The sequence below is a fragment of the Alternaria novae-zelandiae genome (assembly GCF_023758075.1).
Source record: "Alternaria novae-zelandiae strain BMP 2774 chromosome Unknown scaffold_27, whole genome shotgun sequence".
Lineage (NCBI taxonomy): Eukaryota > Fungi > Ascomycota > Dothideomycetes > Pleosporales > Pleosporaceae > Alternaria > Alternaria novae-zelandiae.
Genome location: NW_026056987.1, coordinates 220,593 through 246,520, shown reverse-complemented (window position 1 = coordinate 246,520; position 25,928 = coordinate 220,593). Strand labels below are relative to the sequence as shown.

The 25,928-nt window shown below is 52.7% G+C and overlaps 10 protein-coding genes across 10 annotated transcripts; 4 read left to right on the top strand and 6 right to left on the bottom strand.

The window, feature by feature from the left end:
- Nucleotides 1-216: 216 nt before the first annotated feature.
- Nucleotides 217-4,576, top strand: J4E88_009953 (uncharacterized protein; the record flags this gene model as incomplete). The annotated part of the gene is made up of 5 exons (XM_049403551.1): nt 217-2,194; nt 2,246-2,362; nt 2,416-3,592; nt 3,706-4,272; nt 4,339-4,576. 5 exons carry the CDS (start codon nt 217-219, stop codon nt 4,574-4,576), a joined length of 4,077 nt encoding a protein of 1,358 aa, XP_049250713.1.
- Nucleotides 4,577-6,125: 1,549 nt separating this feature from the next.
- Nucleotides 6,126-7,309, bottom strand: J4E88_009952 (uncharacterized protein; the record flags this gene model as incomplete). The annotated part of the gene is made up of 2 exons (XM_049403550.1): nt 6,126-7,083; nt 7,170-7,309. 2 exons carry the CDS (start codon nt 7,307-7,309, stop codon nt 6,126-6,128), a joined length of 1,098 nt encoding a protein of 365 aa, XP_049250712.1.
- Nucleotides 7,310-8,767: 1,458 nt separating this feature from the next.
- Nucleotides 8,768-9,532, top strand: J4E88_009951 (uncharacterized protein; the record flags this gene model as incomplete). The annotated part of the gene is made up of 1 exon (XM_049403549.1): nt 8,768-9,532. The coding sequence occupies one exon, from the start codon at nt 8,768-8,770 to the stop codon at nt 9,530-9,532; it is 765 nt and encodes a 254-aa protein (XP_049250711.1).
- Nucleotides 9,533-10,443: 911 nt separating this feature from the next.
- J4E88_009950 (uncharacterized protein) lies at nt 10,444-11,818 on the bottom strand (the record flags this gene model as incomplete). The annotated part of the gene is made up of 2 exons (XM_049403548.1): nt 10,444-10,449; nt 10,523-11,818. 2 exons carry the CDS (start codon nt 11,816-11,818, stop codon nt 10,444-10,446), a joined length of 1,302 nt encoding a protein of 433 aa, XP_049250710.1.
- A 597-nt stretch (nt 11,819-12,415) lies between these two features.
- On the bottom strand, nt 12,416-13,540 carry J4E88_009949 (uncharacterized protein; the record flags this gene model as incomplete). Its single annotated transcript, XM_049403547.1, has 1 exon — nt 12,416-13,540. One exon carries the CDS (start codon nt 13,538-13,540, stop codon nt 12,416-12,418), a length of 1,125 nt encoding a protein of 374 aa, XP_049250709.1.
- A 2,883-nt stretch (nt 13,541-16,423) lies between these two features.
- On the bottom strand, nt 16,424-17,647 carry J4E88_009948 (uncharacterized protein; the record flags this gene model as incomplete). The annotated part of the gene is made up of 2 exons (XM_049403546.1): nt 16,424-17,498; nt 17,574-17,647. 2 exons carry the CDS (start codon nt 17,645-17,647, stop codon nt 16,424-16,426), a joined length of 1,149 nt encoding a protein of 382 aa, XP_049250708.1.
- Nucleotides 17,648-18,482: 835 nt separating this feature from the next.
- Nucleotides 18,483-20,519, bottom strand: J4E88_009947 (uncharacterized protein; the record flags this gene model as incomplete). The annotated part of the gene is made up of 1 exon (XM_049403545.1): nt 18,483-20,519. One exon carries the CDS (start codon nt 20,517-20,519, stop codon nt 18,483-18,485), a length of 2,037 nt encoding a protein of 678 aa, XP_049250707.1.
- A 1,665-nt stretch (nt 20,520-22,184) lies between these two features.
- J4E88_009946 (uncharacterized protein) lies at nt 22,185-22,742 on the top strand (the record flags this gene model as incomplete). Its single annotated transcript, XM_049403544.1, has 3 exons — nt 22,185-22,311; nt 22,360-22,457; nt 22,509-22,742. 3 exons carry the CDS (start codon nt 22,185-22,187, stop codon nt 22,740-22,742), a joined length of 459 nt encoding a protein of 152 aa, XP_049250706.1.
- Nucleotides 22,743-23,126: 384 nt separating this feature from the next.
- On the top strand, nt 23,127-24,087 carry J4E88_009945 (uncharacterized protein; the record flags this gene model as incomplete). The annotated part of the gene is made up of 2 exons (XM_049403543.1): nt 23,127-23,887; nt 23,943-24,087. The coding sequence occupies 2 exons, from the start codon at nt 23,127-23,129 to the stop codon at nt 24,085-24,087; spliced, it is 906 nt and encodes a 301-aa protein (XP_049250705.1).
- A 222-nt stretch (nt 24,088-24,309) lies between these two features.
- J4E88_009944 (uncharacterized protein) lies at nt 24,310-25,570 on the bottom strand (the record flags this gene model as incomplete). The annotated part of the gene is made up of 4 exons (XM_049403542.1): nt 24,310-24,342; nt 24,393-24,710; nt 24,859-25,462; nt 25,512-25,570. The coding sequence occupies 4 exons, from the start codon at nt 25,568-25,570 to the stop codon at nt 24,310-24,312; spliced, it is 1,014 nt and encodes a 337-aa protein (XP_049250704.1).
- Nucleotides 25,571-25,928: the final 358 nt, after the last annotated feature.

The window sequence follows — 25,928 nt, the reverse complement described above, 5'->3', positions numbered from 1 at the left end:
CGGATGGAATGTCGCCCGGGCAGTACGGACTAGGGCACAGTACCACGTCGAGGAAAAGCAGATGCTTCGAAGTTGAGTCGAACTGATCCAGTCAACACTGACGTGCCCACGCACATTCCAGAAACATCTCGATAGAATCTCACTTTACTCCTTGTCATACAAGCACGCCAATACGCTATATACCTACCACTCGTATTGCTATACCGAGCGTCTGCGATGTTGCTCACTAGCATTGTGTTGCTGCTGGCTGCCGGCTTGTTCGGATCCGGTCGTTCCTTCGCTTTCAAAACCAGTTCTCACGACTACTTTGTCAACAGCGGTCTCAGCCCCTGTCCAGTGGTTTGCGAGCTGGTTGGATCCAATGCGGCGAATTGGACGCGTTATGCAGACCCGAGTTTCCTCAACGCATGTGCTCGAAAGCCGAAGTTGGTCAACTTCCTGGTAGAAAAGGCTCCGAACGCCTTCACGCAATCCATTCCCATCATTCGAGCTTGCACTACATACCGCGGAAGAGCCGTCTTCGATGCACAGTTCGAAGCGTACGCAGCAATCGAGAACGATCATACTTTGCAATTAGCCACGCCTAACATCACTGTCATGGTTGGGGAAGCCAAGCATAAGGTTATCACGCCTCAATTTGTTACTACAATCAAAGAACTTCAGGCATCACTGCTGTTCGATCATAGCGAAGAATCCGGAACGACCGCAGTCACGGTACACTACGGAAACACCGTCGTTGGCGTACACGTTGGGGCCGCCATCAACAAGCCTGGAGTAGCTATCACGGCTCTAGATCAGCTACTCGATCACATTAGGGTCTCCGATGCGCCCCATTACTCGACGCTAGCACTGCAGGTCTGTGACCAAGGGTCGCCAACGGACTATATCTTGGGGATCTTCGCGGACAACACTCCAGGAGAGGCATTCGACAGAGTAGCTTCAGCTCTTGCATCCTGGCAGAATGCAACTTGTATCGGAAAGGTCGGGCAAGACATCAGTCTCGGACAGACAACGCTATGGTACACCAACGCTACGACACATGCGTACCTTATAGAGCCCCCCATCCAGACAAACATATCCTGGCATAACGATACGCTTACAACTGGCTTGGTTCGTCGCGCAGATTGTAAAACTATCCAGGTTGTTTCTGGAGACGGCTGCGGTGCTCTTGCTTCGAAATGTGGTATTAGTGGTGCTGATTTCACGAAATACAACCCCGGCAGCTCGTTCTGCTCCAATCTCAGACCAGGACAGCGGGCCTGTTGCAGCAGTGGTACCCTTCCTGACTTCCGCCCCAAACCAGATTCCGACGGCAGCTGTGCTTGGTACCTTGTAAAGGCAGGGGACTGGTGCGACAGTATCGCCGCCAGCAATGGACTCAAACTGAGTGATCTCGACGAATTCAACAAGCAAACATGGGGCTGGTCAGGGTGCGATATCCTTTACGCTGGTATCAAGATGTGTCTCAGCTCTGGTTCGCCTTCCATGCCGGCGCCCATCGAGAACGCTGTTTGCGGACCACAAAAGCCTGGCACTTCATCACCATCTAAAGGCACAGATCTATCAAACCTGAATCCATGTCCTCTCAATGCTTGTTGCAATGTCTGGGGCCAGTGTGGTACTACCGCCGACTTCTGCACCAGGGCATCGCTGGGTCCTCCAGGGACATCAGAGCCTGGTAAAAATGGTTGCATTTCGAATTGTGGTACAAACATTGTGAACAATGACCAAGCACCTAAAAACTTCATGAAGCTGGGCTACTTCGAGGCCTGGAACAAGAAGGAAAGACCGTGTCTTCACATGGACGTCACTCAAATCGACAAAAGTTATACGCACGTACATTTCGCGTTTGCGGACGTCACACCTCAGTTCAGTGTCACAATAGGGCCGGTCCGGGAACAATTCGAAAAGTTTGTCAACATGCGGGGGCCCAAGCGTATCCTTGCCTTTGGTGGCTGGACAGCATCTACAAGTCCCAGCTCATATTGGATCTTTCGTGAAGGCGTTAAACCCGCCAACAGGGACATACTCACCACACATATCGCCAACTTTGTTCGCAACAACAACCTGGACGGAGTCGATATTGATTGGGAGTATCCAGGAGCGCCAGACATACCGGGCATTCCTGCCGCGGAGCCGATCGATGGCGCGAACTATCTCGCGCTACTCAAGCTTTTGAGAGCCAAACTAAATAGTAGGCTAACTTCGTGGTCATTTCTGATGCGTTAGCTGATTACGTCTGTAGAAGAGAGTATATCCATCGCTGCACCGGCATCCTACTGGTACCTCAAATCGTTTCCGATAAACGAAATCGCGAAGGTCGTTGACTATATAGTCTACATGACATACGACCTCCACGGCCGTAAGCATCACGATCATTTATCAGACACGAACCCCAAGCTAACATGCACGCAGAATGGGACTACAATAACGCATGGGCCAATCCAGGCTGCCCAAGAGGCAACTGCCTGCGCTCGCATGTCAACTTGACCGAAACGATGAACTCTCTGTCCATGATCACCAAGGCTGGTGTTCCCAGTTCCAAGATTATTGTTGGAGTATCTAGTTATGGTCGGTCATTCCGCATGACAGAGTCTTCGTGTACCGGACCGCTCTGCACGTTCTCCGGACCGGAGTCCAGTGCTGCTAAAGGCGAATGCACCGGAACAGCTGGCTATATAGCAAACGCGGAAATATCCAAAATACTCGGAAGCGGCCTAGCAGGGAGATACTACGATGTCGATTCCGATTCAGACGTATTGGTTTACGGTTCTGATTGGGTCGCATATATGGGTGACGGTATCAAAGATAAGCGGACTGATCTTTACCGGAGTCTTAACTTCGGTGGAACAACAGATTGGGCCGTTGACTTGGCTGCATATGTTCCAGATGCTGGTGAAGGAAATGGTGAGGACGGAATCGCTCTGCCAATCGAGACTGATGATGATTGGAAAGAAGTGGGCTGCGACCACCCTCTGGCAGACGATGAAAACGCAAATGTGATCGAGCGATGGGAGCAGCTCAAGTGCAAGAGTGCCTGGGATGCTGGTATCACTGAGTGGCACGGAGGAGTCAATCCCAACGAGCTCTCCTTTGTGCGGTTCTTGAGTAACTTTTGGAAGGGTCCGGTTGACATGGAGTGCAATGTGACGGCCGAGGAGAATGGTTGCTTCGTCGGCGTGAAATGCGACGACAAATTATCCCCGGGAGCGGCGATGATATTGCGTGGCTTCACGAAAGTCAGCAAGGTAAGCAAAGATCTCCGTGGTCTCCTACCTTTGGCTGACGCAACCTCGAAGCTTCAACACAACTTTTATGAAGGGATGAAGGATGCCAGCAATACGGCCGACTCTCAAATGGACAGCTTCACGAGTACATTCGCCCCAGAAGTAAAGCCAGACGAATCATTGGATTGGCTATTCAGCTTTCTCGGTATCGGCCTTGGTATGGTTGGAGGGCCATTGTTTCAAAAGGCCTTCGCAACCTCAAAATTCTTCATCAAAAACCCAACTGCGCAAGAGACGATGCAAGAGACTGTCATGTCCGGAGTCGATGTTGGCATTTCGAAAGCAAACGATATGCTCAAAGAGGGGTACGTACCTTTCAAGCGGTAATGAGAATTGTCTCAAGTTCTGTTACTATCACAAGCACAATTAGCATGAGCGTGTTTGCGCCTCTGTTGGAAGTCGGCTAACATTGTCTTAGCACGGTTGTGGAAACATCCAAGCAGGAGCTCAGTGATGCGCTCATGGCACTCACTGAAAATTGGAAATTCATCATCGATAGCTCTACCGCCGCGCTTTTTAGTGGTTTGACCGATCGCGACATAGAGCACCTGTTTACGCTCATCAATCAGAACAAAATGATTTTAACATCATTGGAAAGCACGATAGACATCGAGAAGCGTGTACTTCGAGCCCTCTACGCCTATCTGATTCCATACGCATGGCGACTACGCGGCATCACACCAGTGCTTCTTGATGACGGCCTCAGCTGCGACGACGTCGGCAGTGGCGACTACGACTACATATATCCAGATGAGACCGAAAAGATCGCCGTTTGTGTTGACGACAAGAACTACTTCCTCCTTGACCCGAAAGGATTGGCAATAGAGTGCTTCCAAACTCCGCACTCTGGGGACAGATGCACGGAGCTGCCGCTGTCGTTACTACCTGGATTCGACGGGTTGGGCGAGGTTGAAGATGATACGAAGCCTAGTGACGAACAGAGACTCGTATGGGGTGGCATCACAAGGGACGACATTGTGAAAGGGTATGTGTGCACTTCGCTCGTTGTTACACTCACATCGCTCTGCTAACATATCCCGTCTACGAACAGCATCTTGTCTCGGTTTGCCGCCAAAGGGAGTAACAAGGATCTCGACAAGCCACCCGAGATAGACACGGATGAAGGCAAACAAATTCTTTGGGATCAGATCGACGGCGGGGACATTGTTCTTGTACCTGGGGTTGTACAAATTCCAAAGTGCGGCGCTGCGGAGGTTCGTTTGAATTGGCGCAAGAAGCAAGCTGGAAACGATATGGATTACCTCGAGTATCCATGCAATCCATCGTGAGCGATGCGCAGGACGGGAGTGTGGTGAAGTAGAAATAGGTAGATGTTCGATATCGGTGCACGAAATGTTTGGCGTGCGCCTAGACGAATACTATCCCTCGCCTATATGGATGGTCGCAAGACCGAGATAATATTCGTATATACAAACCATGGATGTGTTCCAGCTCCTGAAAAAAAGTTCCGAGGGAACTGAGACTCAGGCCGTCAAGAACCCCGCTGGTGATACTCCGGCTTCACATGTACACCGAGTTTGGTACGAGGGCAAGCGCTCATTTCTGGCATGAGAGCTTGGTGCGATGCGGAGACGATAAGGACCGAAGCAACTCGGGGTAGACGGACTACTAACAGCTTCTGGCGTGCGTAAGTAGGTGACGACTTTCTCTCGTGTTGAAGGTGAGCTTCGGAAACGCCAAGGACCAATGCAACTCGGGGTACATGAAGCACTAATAGCTTCTGGCAAGCGTGAGTAGATGGCGAGTCTCTCTCGTGTGTTGAAGCTGAGCTTCATGCTTGAGACGGGAACGAGATGCGACGAATAATGAAGTTTGGCGACATGTACTGCTTGTCGTCCGGTATATGATTGAGAGTGTATATGCCACCTTCAGTAAGCCATCATTGAGACGACCATCTTACGCACGAAAGGCCCTAGCCTCCACCCTAAGGCTACATCTCCAAAAGAAGCATCGTCCAAAGGCCAAGTAGCGTCGTGTCAGAACCTGCTAGCACCGGGACCGGGTACGCCGACCAAACCTGCCAATTCCAGCGTCCGGCGCAATCCGAAGCGCTTCGTATAGATCGACAAGCGCATTCAGCCTATTTCGGGACACTTGTCGCGAAAGCTCGCCATTGTCCATCCCAAAGCAGAGCGAGTAGTCTCCGCAGACAGACCGCCTGAACAGCGCCGTCGCAACTCCGGTCGGCCAACCTACATAGGACGCCGCCCTGCCAGCCGAACCCAATTTCGAGGACGTGGCTGACCGCCGATCATCGGCGCTAACGACGTTCTAGCGCCTTGGCAGATATGCAGTCGCGTGGCTAGGGTGAAGTGGCGGTGATAAGCGGCTGGGCTGGGCAAGAGATCCTGTTTTGTAGCTCTCAGGCGTGCCGTTAGTGATGCGCTTGATGGGCCTCTCAATCGTGGTAAGCTGTAGGATCGGCTGAGGGGAGTTTACCTCGTTCGGCAGGTGACACTGGCCCCGGGTGTCACAGCGTCGGAAGCCAAGCGCAGCAACTCGAAACAAGGCAAGGTAATCTGGCGCAATGACGGGATATCAGTCTTGTTGTGAATAATATTGATTGTGTGAACTGGAGACTCGCATTGGGGTATCATCGCGTCGGAAGACCCAGATCGAAAGTGCGACGGTAAAATGAATCGGGGCGAAAACCACCCAGCCCGAACCGAACCAAAACCGAAAACATGATAACAAATGATTGCCCATCCCATATCTGGAAAACGCCTTGGTAATGCAACGCTATGCTATGCGATAAGCCCTTTCTTCTTTCTTCGTAAACGTATTATCTTTGTGCTTTGCCAGTAGAGCAAGCCGTTGCTATTGTAGTATGACATTCTCTTCCTGCTGGTATACGACGCCACTCGTGTTCTGCGCGAAGATCTTTTGTATCGGAAGTGTGAGTGCGTTCATGATGTTCTCGCGGAAGTCCATCTTGACGTTGCTCTTCTCGAACCAGTAGTGGCGGATGAGCTTGCCCTGGCAGTTGCTGACTTCGACACCGGGGAAGCCATTGGCCTCTCCACACTCAAGCTCCTTGATGTATTGCTCGTAGTCGTAGCGGATGTACTCGCCGAAAGCGGATTGCTCGTGGAAGCGGGGTTGCTTCCATTGCGAGCAGTTTGCGTAGCGGGTGTCGTCGGGGCACTCGTGCCATGCCTTGAGAATGGGCAGGGTTTGCTCGTTGTTCTGAACAATCATGAAGCCGGTGTTGGTGTAGGTACGGTTGAAGCGGTCGGAGTTGTACTGGGGCTCTTTCGCGCTCCAAGGGTCTTTGGCCATGACGAAGGAGTGGTGCGGCTTTACGTCCCAGTGGTTGAGCATCCATTCGACAGGGACGTGCAGGAAGCGGAAAGCGGCATCGGCGTCGAGGAAGATGATGAACTTGTAGTCCTTGATGTGGTTTGCAAGTGCAGAGGGCTTGATCCAGGTAGCGTGTCGGTCTTCGAATTCACGGGCTTGGACGAACTTGTAGTCGTAGCCGTGGACAAGCGCATATGTGTAGTGGTTGAAGATGCCGCCAGAAACGTGGTTGATGTTGCGCCAGTCATATTCGCCCCGTTCGTACTCCTCAGTAGACTTGAGGGGACGGGTCTCCAGATCCAGAATCAGGACGTCGCTGCCTAGGTTCTTCTTGTAGCGCGGGTTCGGTGGCAACGTGATGTGGCTGCCATTTGGTTCGCGAATGAAGGGCTCAGTTGGTGACACCTTCAGGTTCTGGTACAGTAGCTTGATGACATCGCCAATGGTCGAGTCGGTCTGCGCGCTGGCTGCAGCTCTGTAGGGTCTGTTAGCTTCCGCCGGAAAAGCATTGATTAGGCCATGGCCCTTCCGTCCCAAGAACCATGAATTGACAGCACGTACAAGTTAGACTGGCCATGTGGGAAAGTCACCCGGGGTGGACTCTGCCAAGCCATGAAGGCGAAGATGAATACCAGGACACAGCCAGCGCTCACCGAGAGCGCGAGCAACGGGCTCCGACCTCCAGTCGACGGTAGCATCATCTTGGGCGGCGTAGATCCAGGAACGAGGATAGATCCTAACGAGCGACGCGAGAGTGCAGACGGAGATGTTACGATGGCGATAGGGGGTGCAGCGTGCTGTGGCAGGGCGTCGGGGGATCAGCACATTTTAAAAGACGACAGACCCGCCAGCTCGTCAGCACCAGCCAAGACGCGCAGGAGGTGGCATGGGGCGCTGGGGGCCGGCGAGATTGCGCTTGGCAGGCCCTTCAGCCTTTTGCGGTGTCCCTGCAGCCAGACGCCCCCGAACCTGGATCCACTGGCGGTGCTAAAGTGGCTTCTGGATCCCGTCTTGGGGCGAATCAGATGCTGGCCCGCTGCTGAGCCGTGAATCTTTCCAAATGGTTGATGCACGGTTCCTGCCGCGCTGGTAAACGGCTGGCACGGCATCACAGTGCAGTTGGCGGTCATGTGCCGCTGTGGCTGACAGCGCATCAATATAGACAAAGTCGAAGCTGTTGATATTTTCCGAGAACCACGGAACAGCTATTGTTGTACGTGTTGGGCTCGAGGCCATTTCCAGTGCGACCGGACGAGCGAAGATGGTGGCAAAGGGTCCAAATTGGGGCGACGCCTACCAGAAACTGGTAATCTCCCCGCCGGACTACCCGCCCCACTCGACATCTCCATCCCGCCTCCTGACATCTTCGCAGTTCCCGATAAGCCAACGCCTCCTTTCCAACATGCAGAACCACCCCGCATCCGACGCCGCTGTCTGTTGCTGTCTGAAACGAACCTGTGTCCACTGCAGCGAACGCCGTGTTTCCTGGGCGGTGCCACAATATGCGGCTGCTGACTGGGCGTTCCGCAGGTCCGTGGAGCAATCAAACGTTCGACATTGTCAGCGTCAATGCAATAAGCTCGGTGATTACTACACCTATGGGGCTACGATGGATAGCCTAGGTATCATTACTGGTCCTGATCAGTGATCATCACTGGGGCCGATGTCTACTTCTTACACTCTTGTCGTCAGCCTGCCGTGCGGCGTCGTCGACTTGTCAAACCTCGAGTACGCGACACAACTCTGACTCTCGGTAACTAGCTGCACGGGTGTTCTTAACTTAAAACTGACTTCGTGACGTTGTCTTATAGACCTGATGCGGCGTAGCCTGCTCCGCATTGTATGCATGCAAACGCCAACCGATACCAGGTCTACAGGAACTGGATGCCTGATCTGCCACTCAGGTTTTACCCACCCTAGCGCAATGCTTGAATGGACGTCGGAGAACTGATTTTCTTGTAGCATGGTTCTTTCTAGAAGTCTTGTTATTGTTGTTGTTTGGCTGACAATTTCCTTCTTGCGTCCGCTTTCTCGCCCATTCTCTTTGAGACGAAGCAAACTTCTCTCCGCTCAGTATGTATATCGGGTTGCGCCACCACTTTCTCCACATACTCATTACACAACAAGCCATACGTTTAGGCCACAGACTCCATAGCACAATGACAGAAGCAGGCCACGACCAAATGAAAAGTTCATCGACCTCAAGCCAGTCTTCGGCACCACTATCCTTCGTGCCCACGAATCCCAATCCTATCGACACTAGTAGCGAAGCGCGCCAACATGAAGAGACCAAGGTCCCCTCTACCGACGACCGACACGATCATGACTCACGAGGCACGGATATCCCGGCCCCAGAAGGCGACACGTCCGGTACATACACCCCCTCACCACTACACATGGCCATGTTCGTCGCAGTGGTAGTCTTCTTCATAATCGCAGTTTATCAGGGCATCTTGTACATTCCCGGTGCTCAGCCTAGCACTGCTGCGCTTGCTTCGGGCATGATATGGACGGCCATAACTCTGCTGCAACCCTACTTCCTCGGCAACTGCATCTACTACATAAGCTACGCCATGGGGTCCATAGCTTGGGTTATCGAATCTGGAATCCACGATGGCTACGGCTACGGTCCAGAAATCGGAGAAAGTGAGTTCCGGGGTGCAGCCATGGACACACTGAAACATATTCTCGTGCACATCGGCGAACTAATTATGGTAGTTAAGACACATGCCGGCCACTCGCCAGAGAATATGCGGGTGACAAACGAGGCGGACCTAACAACACCACCCACTGACCAGGTTTCTCTAGAGGAAGAGAGTGGGTCTAACAGCTCCTCACGGCGCCGTAGTTCTGCCAGCTCATCACCAAAACCAAGGCCCGCGGTCCCAAAGAAGAGTAGCCGTATCAGTAACATGAAGTTCTAGCTCACCACTTCCGCGCTCCTCTGGTCCTCTGGTTCTTGGGTACTTGGAGAAGCAGTGAATGAAATGCCGGTATAAGAGTACACCTCGACTGAAGGATCTTTGGGTCCTGCGCCATGATGAAATACACGGGCGGGTGCACGATGGAGAACAGGGTAGCGACAGTCTTAGCGAGCGGAGATGAGTAGGTGTTGTAGCCTAGTCTGAAAGATTACATAGTAGTCAGAACTATTAAACACTCTTTGAGCATGTATCCACGATCCTCCCAGCTGCTGCGACAACACAAGAGCGAGGTATAGAACAACGTCTTTGACCATCACAACTTGCTTGCTTGAGTCACGCGCCCACCACATTAGTCATTGTCGCACACAACAATCACCAACACTGCGTTTGCTCCCCTACCCATTTATTCCCACCCATACATCTATCTAGTCACCCTTGCCGTTCCCACCCCACAACAGCACTATGACATCACCCAACGCAGAACCCAGTTTCAGTCTAGAATTCCTAGCAAGAGTCGCACAGATTCTGAACCCTTGCGCGGCAACGTTTACACCACAGGCACAACCCAAGTCTTCCTCAGCTCACTCATCGGATGGGCGGGAACGACCTATGCGACAGCCTACCATTCCACCCACAGCGGAAGACTTGCGAGAAGGCAAGGCGAGGAACTTTGTGTGGCCGTCATCACAATCGAAAGACGCGAAAGTATGAATGTGATACAACTGCAGACATAGTATGGACACATTAACAAATTGAACCCTATCTAATACCCAATTACAACCACTTATACCCCCCCTCTCCACCCGTCGTATTAGTAGTAGCACTAGCCATCTCCTCATACTTCCTCCTCACCTCCGCCATCATCTTCTCTCGCTTCTTCCTCGCCCTATTCTTTTCTCTCACGCTTCGCACTACTTCTACGATGTCATCGACGCGACTCTTTGCTGTTGAGTATAGGCCGAAACAATCACCTCCTCCATCACCACTAACGCTGTGAATTTTGCTATTTGCCCTACCAGGCACCGTGAGTGCGCCTCCGTCAACATCACCGGTCGCACGTCTGCGAAGCGCGATAAGTTCCTCGAAAGCTTCATCAGGATCGCGCATCCTGTTCACGGTGATGTGATGCGTGTTCCTGCGCTGAGGCAGGGTGGGTGAAAGACGTATATCCGAATCCTTCCGCAGTTTGTGAGAGCTTTTTTGCGCAGGAAAGGTTTGCGCGCGCCGTTGCTTGGGGAGAGGCGGTGGTGGACTTTCTCCAAGAGGAGATGTGCTCTTCTTGGGTAGCAATGGCTCTCGCAAGGTGATACTCCTGCCTCTCTTGCTGCTCTTCCGGGGTATGGGCGGAGTCTCATTCCGTGGTTCTGGCACTGGCGGCGGTGGTGGTACTTGCGCATCTTTCTGGAAGAGACTCCATCGCATCATAGATGCGCGTGCTGGTCTGTCCTTACGACCGTGCCCGTGACTCATGCGCTTCGTGTAACTACGTCGATTGGCGAGGGGCTCTGGTGCGGTTCTGGGCTCGGCGAAAGTCGTTACGATCTGGAGTGAAGGACGGCCGCCTAGCTCTAGCTTGTTGTACTTGTGCGTCGTCGGGGGTAGGGCGCTACCACGAGGCGAAGGCTTGGGCTTGCTGGGTATACGCAGGGGAGGTGGCACGGCGGAACGTGTAGATACTTCGTCTAGCACTCTCTGACGCGGTAGGCGTGGCGCTTTACCGGTTCCCATTATCTCGCTGAATAGATCGGCGACGGTGTCGCGCTTTGTGGCCTTCGGCATGACTTCGCTGTTGGCGTCATCCGATGTTGCATCGCTGGAGGTTACGGGACTGAACACGTCGACCCCGCTATCTTGGACACTCTCCCGGAGGGCTATAAAGCTTCGTGGCGGTGATGAGATCGACCTCAAAGCTGGATGTATCCGGCGGGCGGGTGTTCTTCCGTCCCGGCTTTCGCTTTCATCTACCGCCCTCATACTCTTCGGTGAGTATTCCTGTCTCAGCCTATCTTCATTTACCGACTTCGGCTGAATGCAGTCGTTAAGCATCCACTCTTTCTCCAAGGCACTCAGAGTATTCCCTGTCCCGCTGATCGCGGATGAAGTGGACGCCGTCTTATACGGCTCGTCCTTTGGTGGAACCGGAGGCGCAAAGGGATTTCGCGCCGTAGAGCTTGTCGCAGTGTCGCGCTTGACATCCCGGTCGTGAATTGGGATTGCAGCGGACTCGGACTTGCGGCGTGCTTGAGAGTGAACGAAGTGAGCGAAGGGGTTCTCCGGCGGCGGCATGGCCACGTCGTGTTGAGAGTCAGGAAGGTCGGGAAAGCGGGGTTTGCGAAGTCTGCATCGATCATTCCCCATGTCGCTGACCGCAGAGAGCTACGGAGGGGATGATGAAGGGAGAATACTAGTGCTGCGAGAAGCTGATTAGCAATGAGGATGTAAGTTTATGGGAGTCATTCCCGATGACTCAGATATGATGACATCGGCAGGCTGGAGTGAGATGGGATGGAAGGTATGTTTGCGATTGGTAATTTCTATAAAGAGACGTGGCGATTTCCGTGCCAGTATATCGTCGTGGAATGAAGAAAAACGCCTTAATGCTGGTGATGGTGGCGCACGGGTATCCGATACATGTGAAAAACCAAGAAAACGCCGTTGATAAATGCTAGCACTCGCTGGTGTAAGACGCGATGAGCACGCTTCGGTGCTGAAGGTCGCCATATGCTGAACGCCGAAGAAAGGAAAGATGCCATAACCGCAAATTGCACGCGAGATTGCTCGCTGCAATCATGCATCATCATGGTTGCTGTACAACACGCACTGACATCATGGGAAGTCCACACATGCCATATCGCGACACCTAGTAGTAGTACCACGTAAGCCTCATTCCAGATGACCAAGATTGTGCCGAGTCAAAAGCAGCTCAGGCGCAAAGTTAGTCATGTATGAAATATCAGCATCATTGGCAACGTGATGAGCGGTCTCCTCCAGATTGCCAAATATCGCCTCCATATCATCTTGCGATATGTCTTCCATCTCTTCATCCTCATCATCATCTTCGTCTTCATCGATTTCGATGTCGTACGGGTGTTTCGGTTCTTCCTGTTCCGCTGCCTGTGTTGAGGCCTCCCATTCTTCGATGTCGGCGCCAGAGAAGAACGATCCTTCATTCGCGTACTCCATGGACCCTTCGTCGTCGGCAGTAGTATCGGAGTTGAGATCGAACGACGTCACCGAAAACATGTCCAGATCTTCGAATGGTGAACAGATCGAGGAAGGAAGAGAAGATGGCGTCCGGGGAGTGTAAGCATCGTCTGAGCAAGCGTTGGCCATGACTTCGTCATCGACACCTAAGGTGGTCAGATGAGAGCTTGAAGAAACGCCAGTGAGAGACCTTTCCATGCTAATTGGGTCCTTGATAGCGTTCCTGTCACCCACAAACTGGAGTCGAGTGCCGTATCGTACGTGAAGGTCTTGGGCGATACCGGGCGCAAACCAGACTTTGTGGAGATCGAGGCGCAAAACTTTTGCCACTCCAGAATCGAGCAGTCGTCGCAATGAAACCGTGATGGGATGGTTGGCGTGTAATACGGAGTCATCGACGCGTGAATTCGTAAGCCTTGATAAGGAAGATTGAATGCAAATGTCCAGCTCCTCGAAGGCTGCGCCGATAGTAGCTAGTGATGCTATGGTACCAGCGATCTTGCGTTCTCTTTCCGGATTCGCTCTCCCAATCGTGGCAGATAAGTTGAGTCGACTTAGGAATCGAAGGTATTTATCGGCGATAGGAGGAAGCACGGTGGCGCTAGCGTTTATAGGCGACGACGGGGCGACGGTGCTGATGGGATTGTTCTTGTAGAAGTAAGAAGTAGACTCTACATGCACCTGGTGTGAGACGGTGAAGAGTGCAAGAGAGTTGTGAGTTGGCTGCTGAGTATGACGATCGCGGAGAAGCTGGTCGTATACCATGTTGCGCAACTCTGCCGGGAAGTCGTCAAATCTCGCCATGGCGGCTACAACGGTTTTGAGTAGTTGTCGCGGTGGATTAAAGTATGTGTGAGAAAGATGCAATCGGATCGGTGACTGGTGATGTCCTTTGACGATGTACCTGTTTCAGGTGGCGCGATGTGGGGTGGGTTCAGCCAACGCACGACAGGGGTGAAAGCATGCGCTAATCGGGAGCACTAGGATTCACCAGGTAGAATGCCGCGAACACAGGGTGTAGTCGTTGAGGGACAATGTCGTGCAGAAGAAGCAGGTCGAGTGTTGCTTGGTGCGGGGTGCAGTCGTGCTTGACGCGACAGCGCGGGAATTGAGCAGGCTTTATGTGTGTGGTGGCAGAGCGATGAGGTTGGAATCAGCGAGGACGGTGCGGCAGGTTGAGCTGTTATGCGGCTTCCGAAGACTGATCTACGCTAGCGTGCACACGTGAATGGCTTGGGGTCTGGCGGCTGCACAAAGCATTCAAGGGGCAGGTATACTCGCTAAGCCGCCTTTACCATGGAACGGGACTTTATATGTACTCCCCCACCACACTTGATGACTCCACGGTTCCACGCAATTCGACAGAACCTCAGATCGCAGCTGCCTGATAGGATGTGCCGCATGCCGCTGGCCTATTCTGGAATGAAGGCCGTCAGGGCTGAACGCTTTCTTTACTACTATATATTGAATGCGGAGGTATGCGCTGCATGCTGCGTTAGGTTTGCAGCCTACATTAAGACGAGATCTTGCCAAGTAGATGACCTAACATCAACGTAGGCATCATAGCGTTCGTGTTTTTCTTCGAATGAAGTGCTGCCAGAATATTGCGATGCGCCAATCGGGAAGCGGGATATGGCAGGCGTACGTAAGGAGCATAGCACAGCCGCCCTTTCTGCCTTGAGGCATCCTCGCTCTTGTCTGCTACCTGAATGGACGGCCCAACAAGGTGCGCTCCACACTGTGATTATCCAGCATGACTGGAAAGTCACCATCGCCGAATGTGTATTGAGGATGGTGGGGCCCGCCCTTTGACGACCTCAGCGCCGGAGCGGCATGCATTCAGCATGATCTCCCGTAACGACCTTGCGGCATTTACCAGCAAGAGCCGGCTTCCCACCACTCGAGCAATATATGTCTATCCGAATGCGCTCGTGTGAGCTAGGTGAACGAGACCGATGCGTCAGCGGCAAGCGAAAAGGACTCGATCGTGCGTTCCCGACGGTGGAGCTGGTAGCTAGGCGTAACAGGAACAGGACAAGCGCGTGTCACCCGGTCAGGGTTTCACACCATACGCGCACGCTGCCAGCGAAAGAGGAAGCAGGTGTCGTCGGCATGTGGGCAGATCGCGATTGGGGACAAGGAGGATGAAGGCAACCATGGCACGCGTCGTGAGGTGACGTTTCGCGGTGCCCGCGTCAGGATGTTCCGGCACTAGCTTATCGATAAACGTCCACGTGACGTCCACTTTGTCCACGCGTGTCCGAACACGCACCTGCTGATGCATCGTCCTTCAGCATCTCGATTGCCTCGTGTGACTCAAAAGCGGGCCGGCGCATGATCTAGCCGATTACTACGTCCCGCACACCATCTCCGATGTGACTCACGCCCTTGCTTCCCCGACTGTTCAATCGCTGGTGGGCATGTTCAGCGACACGACGTCATCGACATGAGTCGTCAGTGCCACGCCGCAAGCATACATACGACGTTGCGGAGTTTTGAGCTATCTTGCATGTATCGTCCGGTGGGAAGCTGTTATCAGCTGCGGGGTTGGCCTACAAGAGCGGCTGGGCATAATTCACCTGCGCCTGCGTCGGAGAGCCCGATGGAGATGGCACATGGAACTGATGAAGGGCGCTGACGCTCACATACTACTGTAAGCTACAGACGATTGCACCTTCTATCATTCATTTCTAGTAAACCGATCGTATGTCTTCCGGCTGGGATATCACAAATCATAAGAGCTAGAACTTTCCCAGAGCAACAATCTACTGAAGAGTGTTGAGCTCGTCGACATCTGGCTGCAACGGGAACCCATAGGATGTGATGTGCGATATCGAAGATCGAGGACAGATCTGTTACGACGCACCTGCTGATGGGCACGATCTCATTATGATACGTCACATAAGCTCGTCAATCGATACACTGCCCCTCATGATAAGTAAGGGGTTCACTGCTTTCGTGACCACCATTCACCTATACAGCGGTTAAATCGCGACTTCGTCCTTCACTCGTCGGCAAAGTCATATGCCGTGATAGCGCTCGCGCCGCGGTTGACGCATTATTACTGGTACCAGGAGCCTCCCAACTATAAGAAGAGCCTGCGCTACGTCTCTCCAAAGACAATCATCACAGCAATTTGGAAGAACTCAATCTTCAACCGAACGTCTAACCACCAGAACTTATTCCAATAATAGAGACCGACCATGCGCTTCCTCCCCATCATCACCACCTTCATGGCCACAACTGCCATCGCAGTCCCTGCATCATGAGCCCTGCGCCCCGATGTCACTGCCATCGACGCCGCAGTCGACGCGGCCGTCGCGGCCGAAGCCGCTGACGGAAAGCCACTCTTATGGTGCTACATCTGCGCACTCTGGTACGAGCAATGTCTCGATGTAAGTGACCTACAATCCGGGGTCTCCTAGAGTACTTTCTAATCAAAACTAGACACAAGCTACCCCCGATATCTGCAGCTGCTTGACAGCTTATTACGGGGACGGTAGATGTCGTACCACAGATTGTGGGTTTAGTTGCTAGAGAAAGGAGTGGGGAGGTTGTTGCCGGCGCATTGGTTATACATTAGGGGATATATTTGGTACGGTATGGTGTACTGGAGTGGAAGTGATCCATGAGGGGTTGGGGCTAGATGTTGTGATAGTAGCCTGTGAGGTGGCGTTACCTCAATGCTCATTCCAGTTCCTGTTCATACGCCAGTATTTTCTCAGCCCACAAATCATACGTGATCTTTTCGGCATTAAAGACCTTGATCTCCAAGTTGGGACCCACATAATAAGGGTCCACATTAAACACCAGCCGAAGCCCAGCATCACAAAGTCTCTTGAACGTGTCGAAAAGTCCGCTTTCTAAATCCTTAACAAACTCCAGTATCGCTGTCTCGTTGCGCGTCCAGACGCGGCCTTTTTCCGGCGTTCGTGAGACCATATTGCGCGATGAGAAAGGGCTCTTGATGAACCTGCTCCTAGGTGGTGTGCTGGTCACAATCTTTAGATTGATCCTGGTACCAGGACTGAACTGCAGGAACTGTTCCAGTCCCTTGCACAGCAGCGGCAATTGGGGTGGCGGCTTGCCATTGTCCTCTCGAGCAACGAAGGCCACGTGAATGGGAAACTCCAGATTCTTGATGTGATCGCGCGGCACGATGCCCAGCTGCCAACGATCTTGAATGGCGAAGTCTGGGATAAGAGACAAGTCATCGGGACGTTCAATGACGAAGGTGTTGACTCTGTACCAGTGCTGCACTAGTTCAACTAAGAACTTGTGACCAACGTGGTCGCACTGGAAGATCTCCGGCAATTCAGGCTGCTTGCAGAGGAAGTCGAAGCTCCAATATTCGTGGTTTCGTGAAGATAGACATGCTTGTCGGCGGTTACCCACATATCTATGGTCTTTCTCATGCTCGTCCCTGAGGCTATCCCAGGACTCAACGAGCGTGACTAGACCAGGCTCAACCAGGTATCCGTATATTTGGTCCCGGATCTCTTGCGCTGCGATCTTCTCGAGAAGTCCGTGACATACGTAACGACGTACTTCTTTGTTGTAGTTGGCAAAGCTGTACTTCTTCTTCAGTACTGCAACGGAGTTTTCGTACGGAAGGAATTTCGCGTGTCTCTTCCAGGCTTGCGCGGCGGCGTGTATAGCAGGTCCGTAAGGAGTGTCAGCAAGGCGCTTCGATCCACGCAACAGCGCGTTGGCAATGAGAATCGCTCGTTTCTGTTTGCGAATTTCGATCTTGAGCTTCTTTCTGCAGGGCTCCGCATCAGACCAGTCCCTTTGAGCTATCAGCACAACACGCGAAAATGTCGAAGACTTGCCTTACTTGTCAAGCATGTCACGGAATCGCTTGAGCGCTCCAGCCGACCGCACTGGATTCTCTGGGTGAGATGTCGCCATAGTCGAGAGATGTAACTGTCTGAGTACACCAAGTTGGGCGCAAGGTGAACTCCGTAGCATTTACATATTCAGACTCCTACCGGGGTGCGGCGCGACTTCGGAAATGACGAGTTGGCTCATCGATCGGGTTTCGTGGTAGCATCACGCTATACAACAAGAGACATACTGTATACTCCTCTTAGAAGCCTACATCACCGTGGGTTTTGGCTACTCCTTTTCTGCTATACTGATGTAGACAGTAGCGCACCTGTTTAGTATCCCTCTGGACTGGTAAGATGGCAATGTCGTCGCGACCGCTCAGTGTGGACGTGCAACAAATTGAGCAATACTGGTTCGAATTCGTGAGTGTTGCGACATCAACAGTCGTGTCCGGATTGCCCAGATGTAGCTGGTAATTGGATTTGGGGGTGATTGAACGCGTGATCACGTGAACAGTGATCGCCAAGGATACTCCCATGATCGGCACTGTGATCTGTCAGTGGCAGCGGACACGAACGACGTGGTATTTGGCAGGTCAGTCGCATTGTCCGCCGACGCAGGACGGCTCCACGCGCGATTGGTGTCACCTCGTTGATGGACGGCCGAAGAGAGCGAAGAGAGCGCTGCGAAGGTGTAGATGGATGGTTGGAGACATGCATGTGAAAGCCTCGGTCTCAAACTTTCAGGGGCGATGACGCCATCGCAGGGGAGTCGCACCCCATCGCTCCTGCACCACGCGTCTCTCAATAATTCTCACGACCTTACTTCAACACCATTGCAGTTCTTTGTTGCATTGATCAGACATTATTCATTGTTATGATGTTTATCTAACTTTTACTTTCTTCTATTGATCCATCTAGATGGAGATCCACCTTCCCATCCAGGTATCCACGATCTGCTTCGCCTCGTCGACCAGACCCATGTCCAGCAGCAGTTGCGAAGTGCCGCGCACGGCGGAGTCAAGTGCTGAGAAGATCCAGGCGTGTGTGTAGCTGGTGTGCTCACCGATGAAGATGGTTTGGGCTTCGGTCTTGTAGTAGGCGGGCAGGAACAGATCTTGCTGGCCAACGAATGGAGAGGCCCAAGCACCGGCTTGGTGCTCGTCTGTCTCCCAGCACTGGCGCTCGTATGCACCAGTCCACTGCTCGGAAGCCACATCGCCATGAATCTCCACCATCGCCCGCTGGACCATTGCTACGTGGTCTTCTTCGCTGAGTGCACCCACCGAGCGCGCTAGGGTACCAGAGATGTACGATCCAAGGATGACACCGGGCCCAGTTGAGTTGACCTTGTACGCGGGGTAGCAAACGCTGCCGATACCTGCGATGTCGACTGAGCCGCAGCCACCGATGATGGGCTCTGGGAGGTGTTCCCAGAAACGAGTCTTGTAGTGCAGAGAGACCTTGCAAGACTGCTGGTAGTTCATCTCGCTGATGGCGCGCGACAGAAGCGAGGAGTACTGGGGAAGATCCCAGAGCCTGACCTTGGAGAAAGGCACCGCAACGACTGCGTAGTCGTATTCCTCGCTCTCGGGCTCCATGGCGAAAGGATCTTGGCGCCATTGGACAGCGATCTTTCCGGTGCTCTCATCGTGCTGCAGGCCGGTTACCTTGCGTCCCAGAGTCAGACGATCCTGAACGTGGGGGTAGAATGCACGCGGCAATGACTCCAGACCCTTGTCGATGGTTCGCCAATCCGTGGCTTTGAAGTATACAGTATCGTACTCCCAGATCGGAGCGTCGCCGTTGCCGGTGATGTAGTCCACAACATCATCGCTGGCGTTCAGCGCGTACTTGATGTACGCAGCCTCGGACCAATGGAAGAGACCCTTGTCGACGGCATTCTTGTGAGCTTTGAAGACATTGGTGGCGATTTCCCGCTCGACCTCTGGTGTGTATCCGACAAAGTCTTCGTATGCCTCCTCGGCATGCTCCACGGCCTCCTCATCTGGGCCCTCAGCTGCTGGTAATGTGTAGGCTGTTGCGTTGCTCTTGATCTGCGCTGCGCTAGGGATACGGCCGTTTGGCAGACGGTACCCATTTGAGTTAGCGGGCAGGTTTGGGCTTGATTGGATCCAGTTGATGAAGTTGACGGCAAGATCGCTGGTGTTGCCTCCGTTCATCTGGTTCAGGACGTCTCCGAGCTGGAAAACCATCTTGTGGTCATTGATTTCCAGTGTCTCGTTCTGGTCCGGGTAGGTGATCGAGACAGGGAATCGCATAGGCCCCATCTCCTGGTACTGGTATTGCTCGGGTGTGCTGCCTGCAAGGTACTTCGTCCTGATACGGCCGCCAATACGCTGCGAGGACTCGTGGATGTGCCAATCGTGGATGCCTACGGAGTCGAGGAGAAGACTTGTCATCAACCCCGACATGCCTCCACCAACAATGGCGATCTTTTTGCTCTTCTCGACTGCGGCATATGATGCGTTGTTTTGCTTCGCCTCCATGTAGGCCACACCGTCGAACCAAGGACCCATGGCATCAGCCACGTCGGAGATCTCTTCTCGTTTCCTTGGTGGATGCTGGATCGAGATGGGCGCTGAGCGGCCAATCAGGTTAGAGCCTGAGTAGGCGTGAAGGCATCCGCCATGGACAGCATCATCCGGTACGATCCAGACGAATCGCTCGGGACGACTTGATCGCTTGATGTAGTGGGATGCCACGTCGTGGTGACCATCGGCGTGGCTCTTCATGCCGCATTCGCCATACACCAGGCGAATCTCGCCCTCGAAGTCATCGTCTCCGTAGCCGACATGGACGTTGTGTACCGAGTTGGATGTGACAGCCAGAGGCTTGAAGAAGACGACTTCCGATCGAGGAGCAACTGGGCTAGCAATAGCACCACCAGCCAAAGACAGGGCAGCCGAAGAGGCTGTGAAAAGACCCTTCATTGTGGTGTGAAGAAGAGATGGATGTGATGAGGAGTGTGAGATGAAGGGAAAGATGCCCTGCTCATATATGGATCTACATGCACGATCACAGCGGGCAGTACTGCACAAGCTTACACCTTCTTTCGCATTCCCGTTGGTCACCAAGTCTTATCGTCGTAGGGCGTGGCTATGATCATCGGAAGTTGTCGTTGCGACGGACCCTTTGCCGTTGGCCTAACAAAACTTCTATGCATTCGGCCGCGATAAGGACTACAGGGCGTCGCCATGCGCGACTTCTACAAGACTTTTCGTAAGATAGATGGGGTACGCGACACGCCCAAATGCCTGTTACAGTTGACCCGCAGTATACCCTCGAAGCGAGGTGCAGTAGCGCTATGCAGTACGGGTGATAGTGTGGAGATTCAGCTTACGGAAGAGATGGCATTGTGGACTGAGGTTCCTACGAGCGAAAAGATAACCCACATCGGATAAGACAGGAGTCTCGGCTTAGCTACGACCGTCATTCCGAGCGATCTCGGCTTTGATACCAGCGCTGCGTATGCAACTTCACGATGCTACCTTGAACCATCCAATGCGGTCCCCCTCGACGCCAGACATCATGGACCGCCAGGTCGTTCGAACAAGAACGAAGGACACTAGTCTCACAGAACATACCTCAAGATGAAGGCTACACACCCTATCGACTGCGTCGTTGTGAAGGTGACACAGAAGCGAGGTGCGTGCGATGATGTGCATGTTCGTCCAGCGCGACCCTACAACGCACTGAACGCGTCCATGTGGGGCTGAGCTACCAGCATGAGTCGGACACAAGATATGCCAAAAACGTGGCATAGAACTTCGTCCGGGAACAATGTCAAAACTCCGCAGGGAAAGCTTGTCCCTTCATGGTAGCAATAATTCCGACAGGGGTCTGGATCCTCTCGGCAAATGAGCGGCAAGCCATGGATACCCCAGGTGGAGCCACGATTGCGATAACGCGCAACGGCTGGCCTAAACCCCGACTCTTATCTCAACACCCTGCAGCCTTTATCTCACGTTACGTCAGGACGAATGCGCGCTTCACAGTGCGCGTTAAACGCAGGATACAAATGCAGAGATATCTCGGCGCCCAGGCGAACTACATCTTCGACGGCCCTTCTCGCGATAGCTTAGCTGACCTCTGCTCCACCTCGCCACAAGTGCTATCCTCCTTCCTTTTCTAGTGCGTGCTGGATATCTACGCGATTTTGAACCCCACGATGGCGCCGAAACGGTTGCGCGAGGCCCTGCCAACCTGAGTGTAGTGCAGGGAGTACAGTTCCTGGTGGACATACCGGTACCTTGGAGCCGGCGGCGGACCGTTAGCCATTACAAACGGGTCTGACTGTATCGCGGATCCTCCGCCGTGGCTGGAATCCAACAATACTGGCTGCATGTCGGAGTAACATTGGCAACGAGCTTTACCTGGTACATGGACACTCGCAGCTCTTGGAAGCCATGGCATTCGGTACAACGCGGGCGGTCAGACTTGACCGAACACGAAAGAGTCGGGAGATGATGATCCGTGAGCATTGCCAACTCTTATAAGACTGTATAGGGCCATCGACATCGGAATACTAACATCACCACACTCGTGCCTCTACGTCCATACCCTCGCAGAACTTAATTCGCTGTAATTAATTCATCATGGTCTCTTTCACCTCCATTGTCACTACTTTTCTCGCCGTTACTGGTGCTGTAGTCGCTAAGCCAACACCAAAGCTCGCTGAGCAGCCGGTTGTGACCTACCTGGGAACCCAAGGGCCTATTCTTTGTATGCTACCAGCCGATGTCTGATGACTACGTGCTAATTACTATCAAGCGAGCGGTGCATGGACATCAAAGGGCATAGTCTACACCTCAGGAACCGTCCCTTCGTTCAATGGATCCATTGTAGCAGGCGGCATTGAAGCTCAAACGGTAAATGCGCCAATTATATACTCATCACGTAGCCATACTCACTCAGCTCAGGCCCAAGTTATCAAGAACATCGCGGTCATCCTCGAAGAAGCCGGTACATCGTGGGACTACGTTATGAAGACCACCGTCTTCCTTGCCAACATGTCGGATTACAGCGCGATGAACGAGGTCTATGCTGCTATGCTGCCCACTCCCAAGCCAGCCCGCACGGCTGTTGAGGTTGGCAAGCTACCTGGTAACTTCTTGATCGAAGTTGAGGCCATTGCTGCCATTCCGGACTCATGAGCTCGGTTGGGGTCAAAAACAAAAAGATATAGAAACCAAAAGATAGTTCCTTGAGGCGCATTGACAATCCGAAATCTTCCCAATTGATCCGAGTCAATCTATATTGACCTTCCGCGTGATAACTGGATGTGACTGTTCAATATGGCGGGGTTTATACCTCTCGAAGTCTTACATTCAAATCATCGTACGATGCAAAACTGTGAAGGTGGAGTGCCAATGGACTTGCTTTTGTTTCTAGGGCGGAATTGGCTCCGCTCACACATCGGTGAACCATGATGTTGGATGTGGGGTAGAACCACCACCATACTGCTAGAACAGCCCAACGTGGTACAAGACCAACAGGCCCGATAGGATCGTACCCAGAATAACTACAGCCTTCTCGCGATGCCCGAAATACACGACCACGATGGCAAGCCCGTCCACCACCACATGGCACGTGTAAACGGCATCCGCCTCCACTACATCAAATCCGGATCCGGCCCACCCCTACTCCTCCTCCACGGCACACCAAAAACACACTACTACTGGTACCGCATCATCCCCCTCCTAACCAAAAAGTTCACCATCATCGCCCCCGACCTCCGCGGCTTCGGCGCAACAGACAAGCCCCCCGCAAGCGAAGGCTACGATGGGCGCACCAACGCCAAAGACATGGCGGAGCTCATGACCCAACTCGGGTACGAGAGATTCGCTGTCCATGGCGAAGACCGCGGCGCAACATACGCTTTCTGCCTCGCGGGCCTGTATCCCGAACGCGTAACCCACCTCTCCTTCTGCGAGATGCTACTTTCCTACGCGCTCACTAAACAAACCTTCTTCACGCGCAAAAATATCGCAGCGCAGTACAACCAGGCTGGTGTGTGGAACTGGCATATTCCTTTCTTTTGGCTGCCGCATGTGCCTGAGATGTTGATTCAGGGGAAGGAAGAAGAGTTTTGGACGCATTTTATGAAGGCTGAGTGTTATAATCCTAGTGCGTTGGATCAGGTGGCTGTGAATGAGTGGGTGCGATGTTTGAAGGCGCCGGGGGGGCTGAGGGGTGTGTTGGAGAGTTATAGGGCGCATTGGGTTAATGTGGATGTTGAGGAGGAGATTTTGACTGGGGGGAAGCTGAGGTGTTGTGTCATGACTGTGGGGGCGCCGGAGTAAGTTTTACGATGGAGTGATGTATTGATGCGGGTTGATACTGACGAAATTTAGGTTCTTTGGTCCGTTGGTCAAGGAGCAGATGGAGTCTGCTGCTGAAAAGGTGCATATTTCCGAGGTGTTCGAGGAATGCGGGCATAGCTTGGCACTTGAGCAGCCGGAGAAGCTCGCCAATCTTTTGAAGAAGTTCATTCTTTAGACTCTGTACGCTTCTCGCGTGATAGCTGAAAGATCAGTGTGTCCACCCTTCTATACCATGTCATCCCCAGCACAAGCTATGACCTTGCCCTTCTTCCTTTCCTATCACCCTGTCGTCTCCAACGCAGGCTATGACCTTGCAATTTTTTCTCTTCCATGAACCTGTAGTCTACAATGCAGACTCATAAAACTCGTCAGACGAACAGGAATCATCACTGGCCGCTCATTCACGGAGGGCGCGTTTCGCAAGCATGATCTGGGACGAGTTTAGCGAGTGTCTATCAGCACACCAAGGAAGGGACTTACTTTGTCATGATCCTCGAGTTTCTCCTTCCAACACTCCTCCGTCATCTCCTCGCTTACCACCTTGAACTTCAAGTGATAGCCCAGCTTCACCGTGACACGATATTCGGCTGTAATCAACTTCTGAATGCCCGGGAATAGGAGTGCGAGATCCCGAGGCTGGATTGCTGCGCTGGAATCTGCCACTACATTCCTCGCTGCCACTGTCTGAATAGCCTGGAAGCTGAGTAGGATGTTGGCACCAGTTTTAAGAGTGTGAAGTTCGGCCAAGTCTTTCGCTAGTTTGTCGCAATCTCCAGACGAGTTGACGGGGGTGAACAGCTATGAAGCTGTTAGCACAGATAATAAGATAAATTTTGAGAATACAAATAATAAGATGTCTTAAATTGCCTTAGCTAAAGCGCAGCAAGGAGAATACATACTAGTAACAAGTTAGCAAAATATCGTAAGAGCTATTCGTAGCGGCTACTTTACCCTCAATACTCCGGATTAGCTTCTGCGTATCGAGACCGAAGCCATGAAAGTCGGTCCTAAGGAATACTTCGACGTGGATGGCTTGCATGAAGCGAAACGTGGAGAGCCCATACCATGCATGAGCTAGCTCCAGCATCGTGTCCTTGAGTATTGCCCGCGCTTCGAGTAAGTGGCCGTAGCCATTGCGTTCGAGTGACGTCTGGAAGTGCCTGGAACGACTCGCGCTCGTGTGACCTGGGATGGCGAATGCTGGCGAGGCAGTCGCGACCAGGTCATGATGATTGATACTGATCGCCAACTGGTCGCCGCCTATCATATAGCCGTATACTTCATCGCGAAGTTCTCGGGCAAACTTTGTTTCTAGCAGTCCCAAAAGGATACCATGACGGTAAGTCATGTGATCATTCAAGTACTGTTGGAGAACCGTCTCGAGCTGGTCCAGTTTTGCTGTGATCTTGGCCAGCTTTTGCTTAAGGTTCTGGAATTGTTGTCGGGTCTTTGCTGTAAGATTACTACGCCTTTGATGAGGCCTTGTGCGATTGAGCTTAGCTCGGTCGGGTGCTTCGATGTGCTTCAGAATGTGAATGTGCCTGAGAGCACTGCAATTATTAGCTGCTGCTAGATTCGTAGACTCCGGACGGAACTTACCGGGAAACGTATTCATGGTCGAGAAAGAATCCTACAGCGGGCGGAGTGCGCACCTCCATGATGATGGCTGGTTAACTAGTAAGTTGAAAAGGTGGTTGAAGAAAGGCCGGAGCGGGTAGTTGAGACTGTAGGGGCTGAGGAGGGGTGCTTTTCCCAACGCGGCGTTGTGATCAGTCATCCAAAGTGCATGTGAAGGGAAAGAACACACGGGCCAGAGACTCAACCTACGGAGTGAAATATGTGGATTACAGGTTAGTCACGCCAACCTAGAAAAAGCCCAAACAGCCCAGAGCCTACGTTAACGTTAGGTTACCTACTTTGCAAGGTTTTAGCTCAATGTAGTCTGCAGACCTGATTCAACCCAACCAAATCTCTCAGAACTTCAACCCCACCATCTAAGCCCCCCAAAAGCGAAAG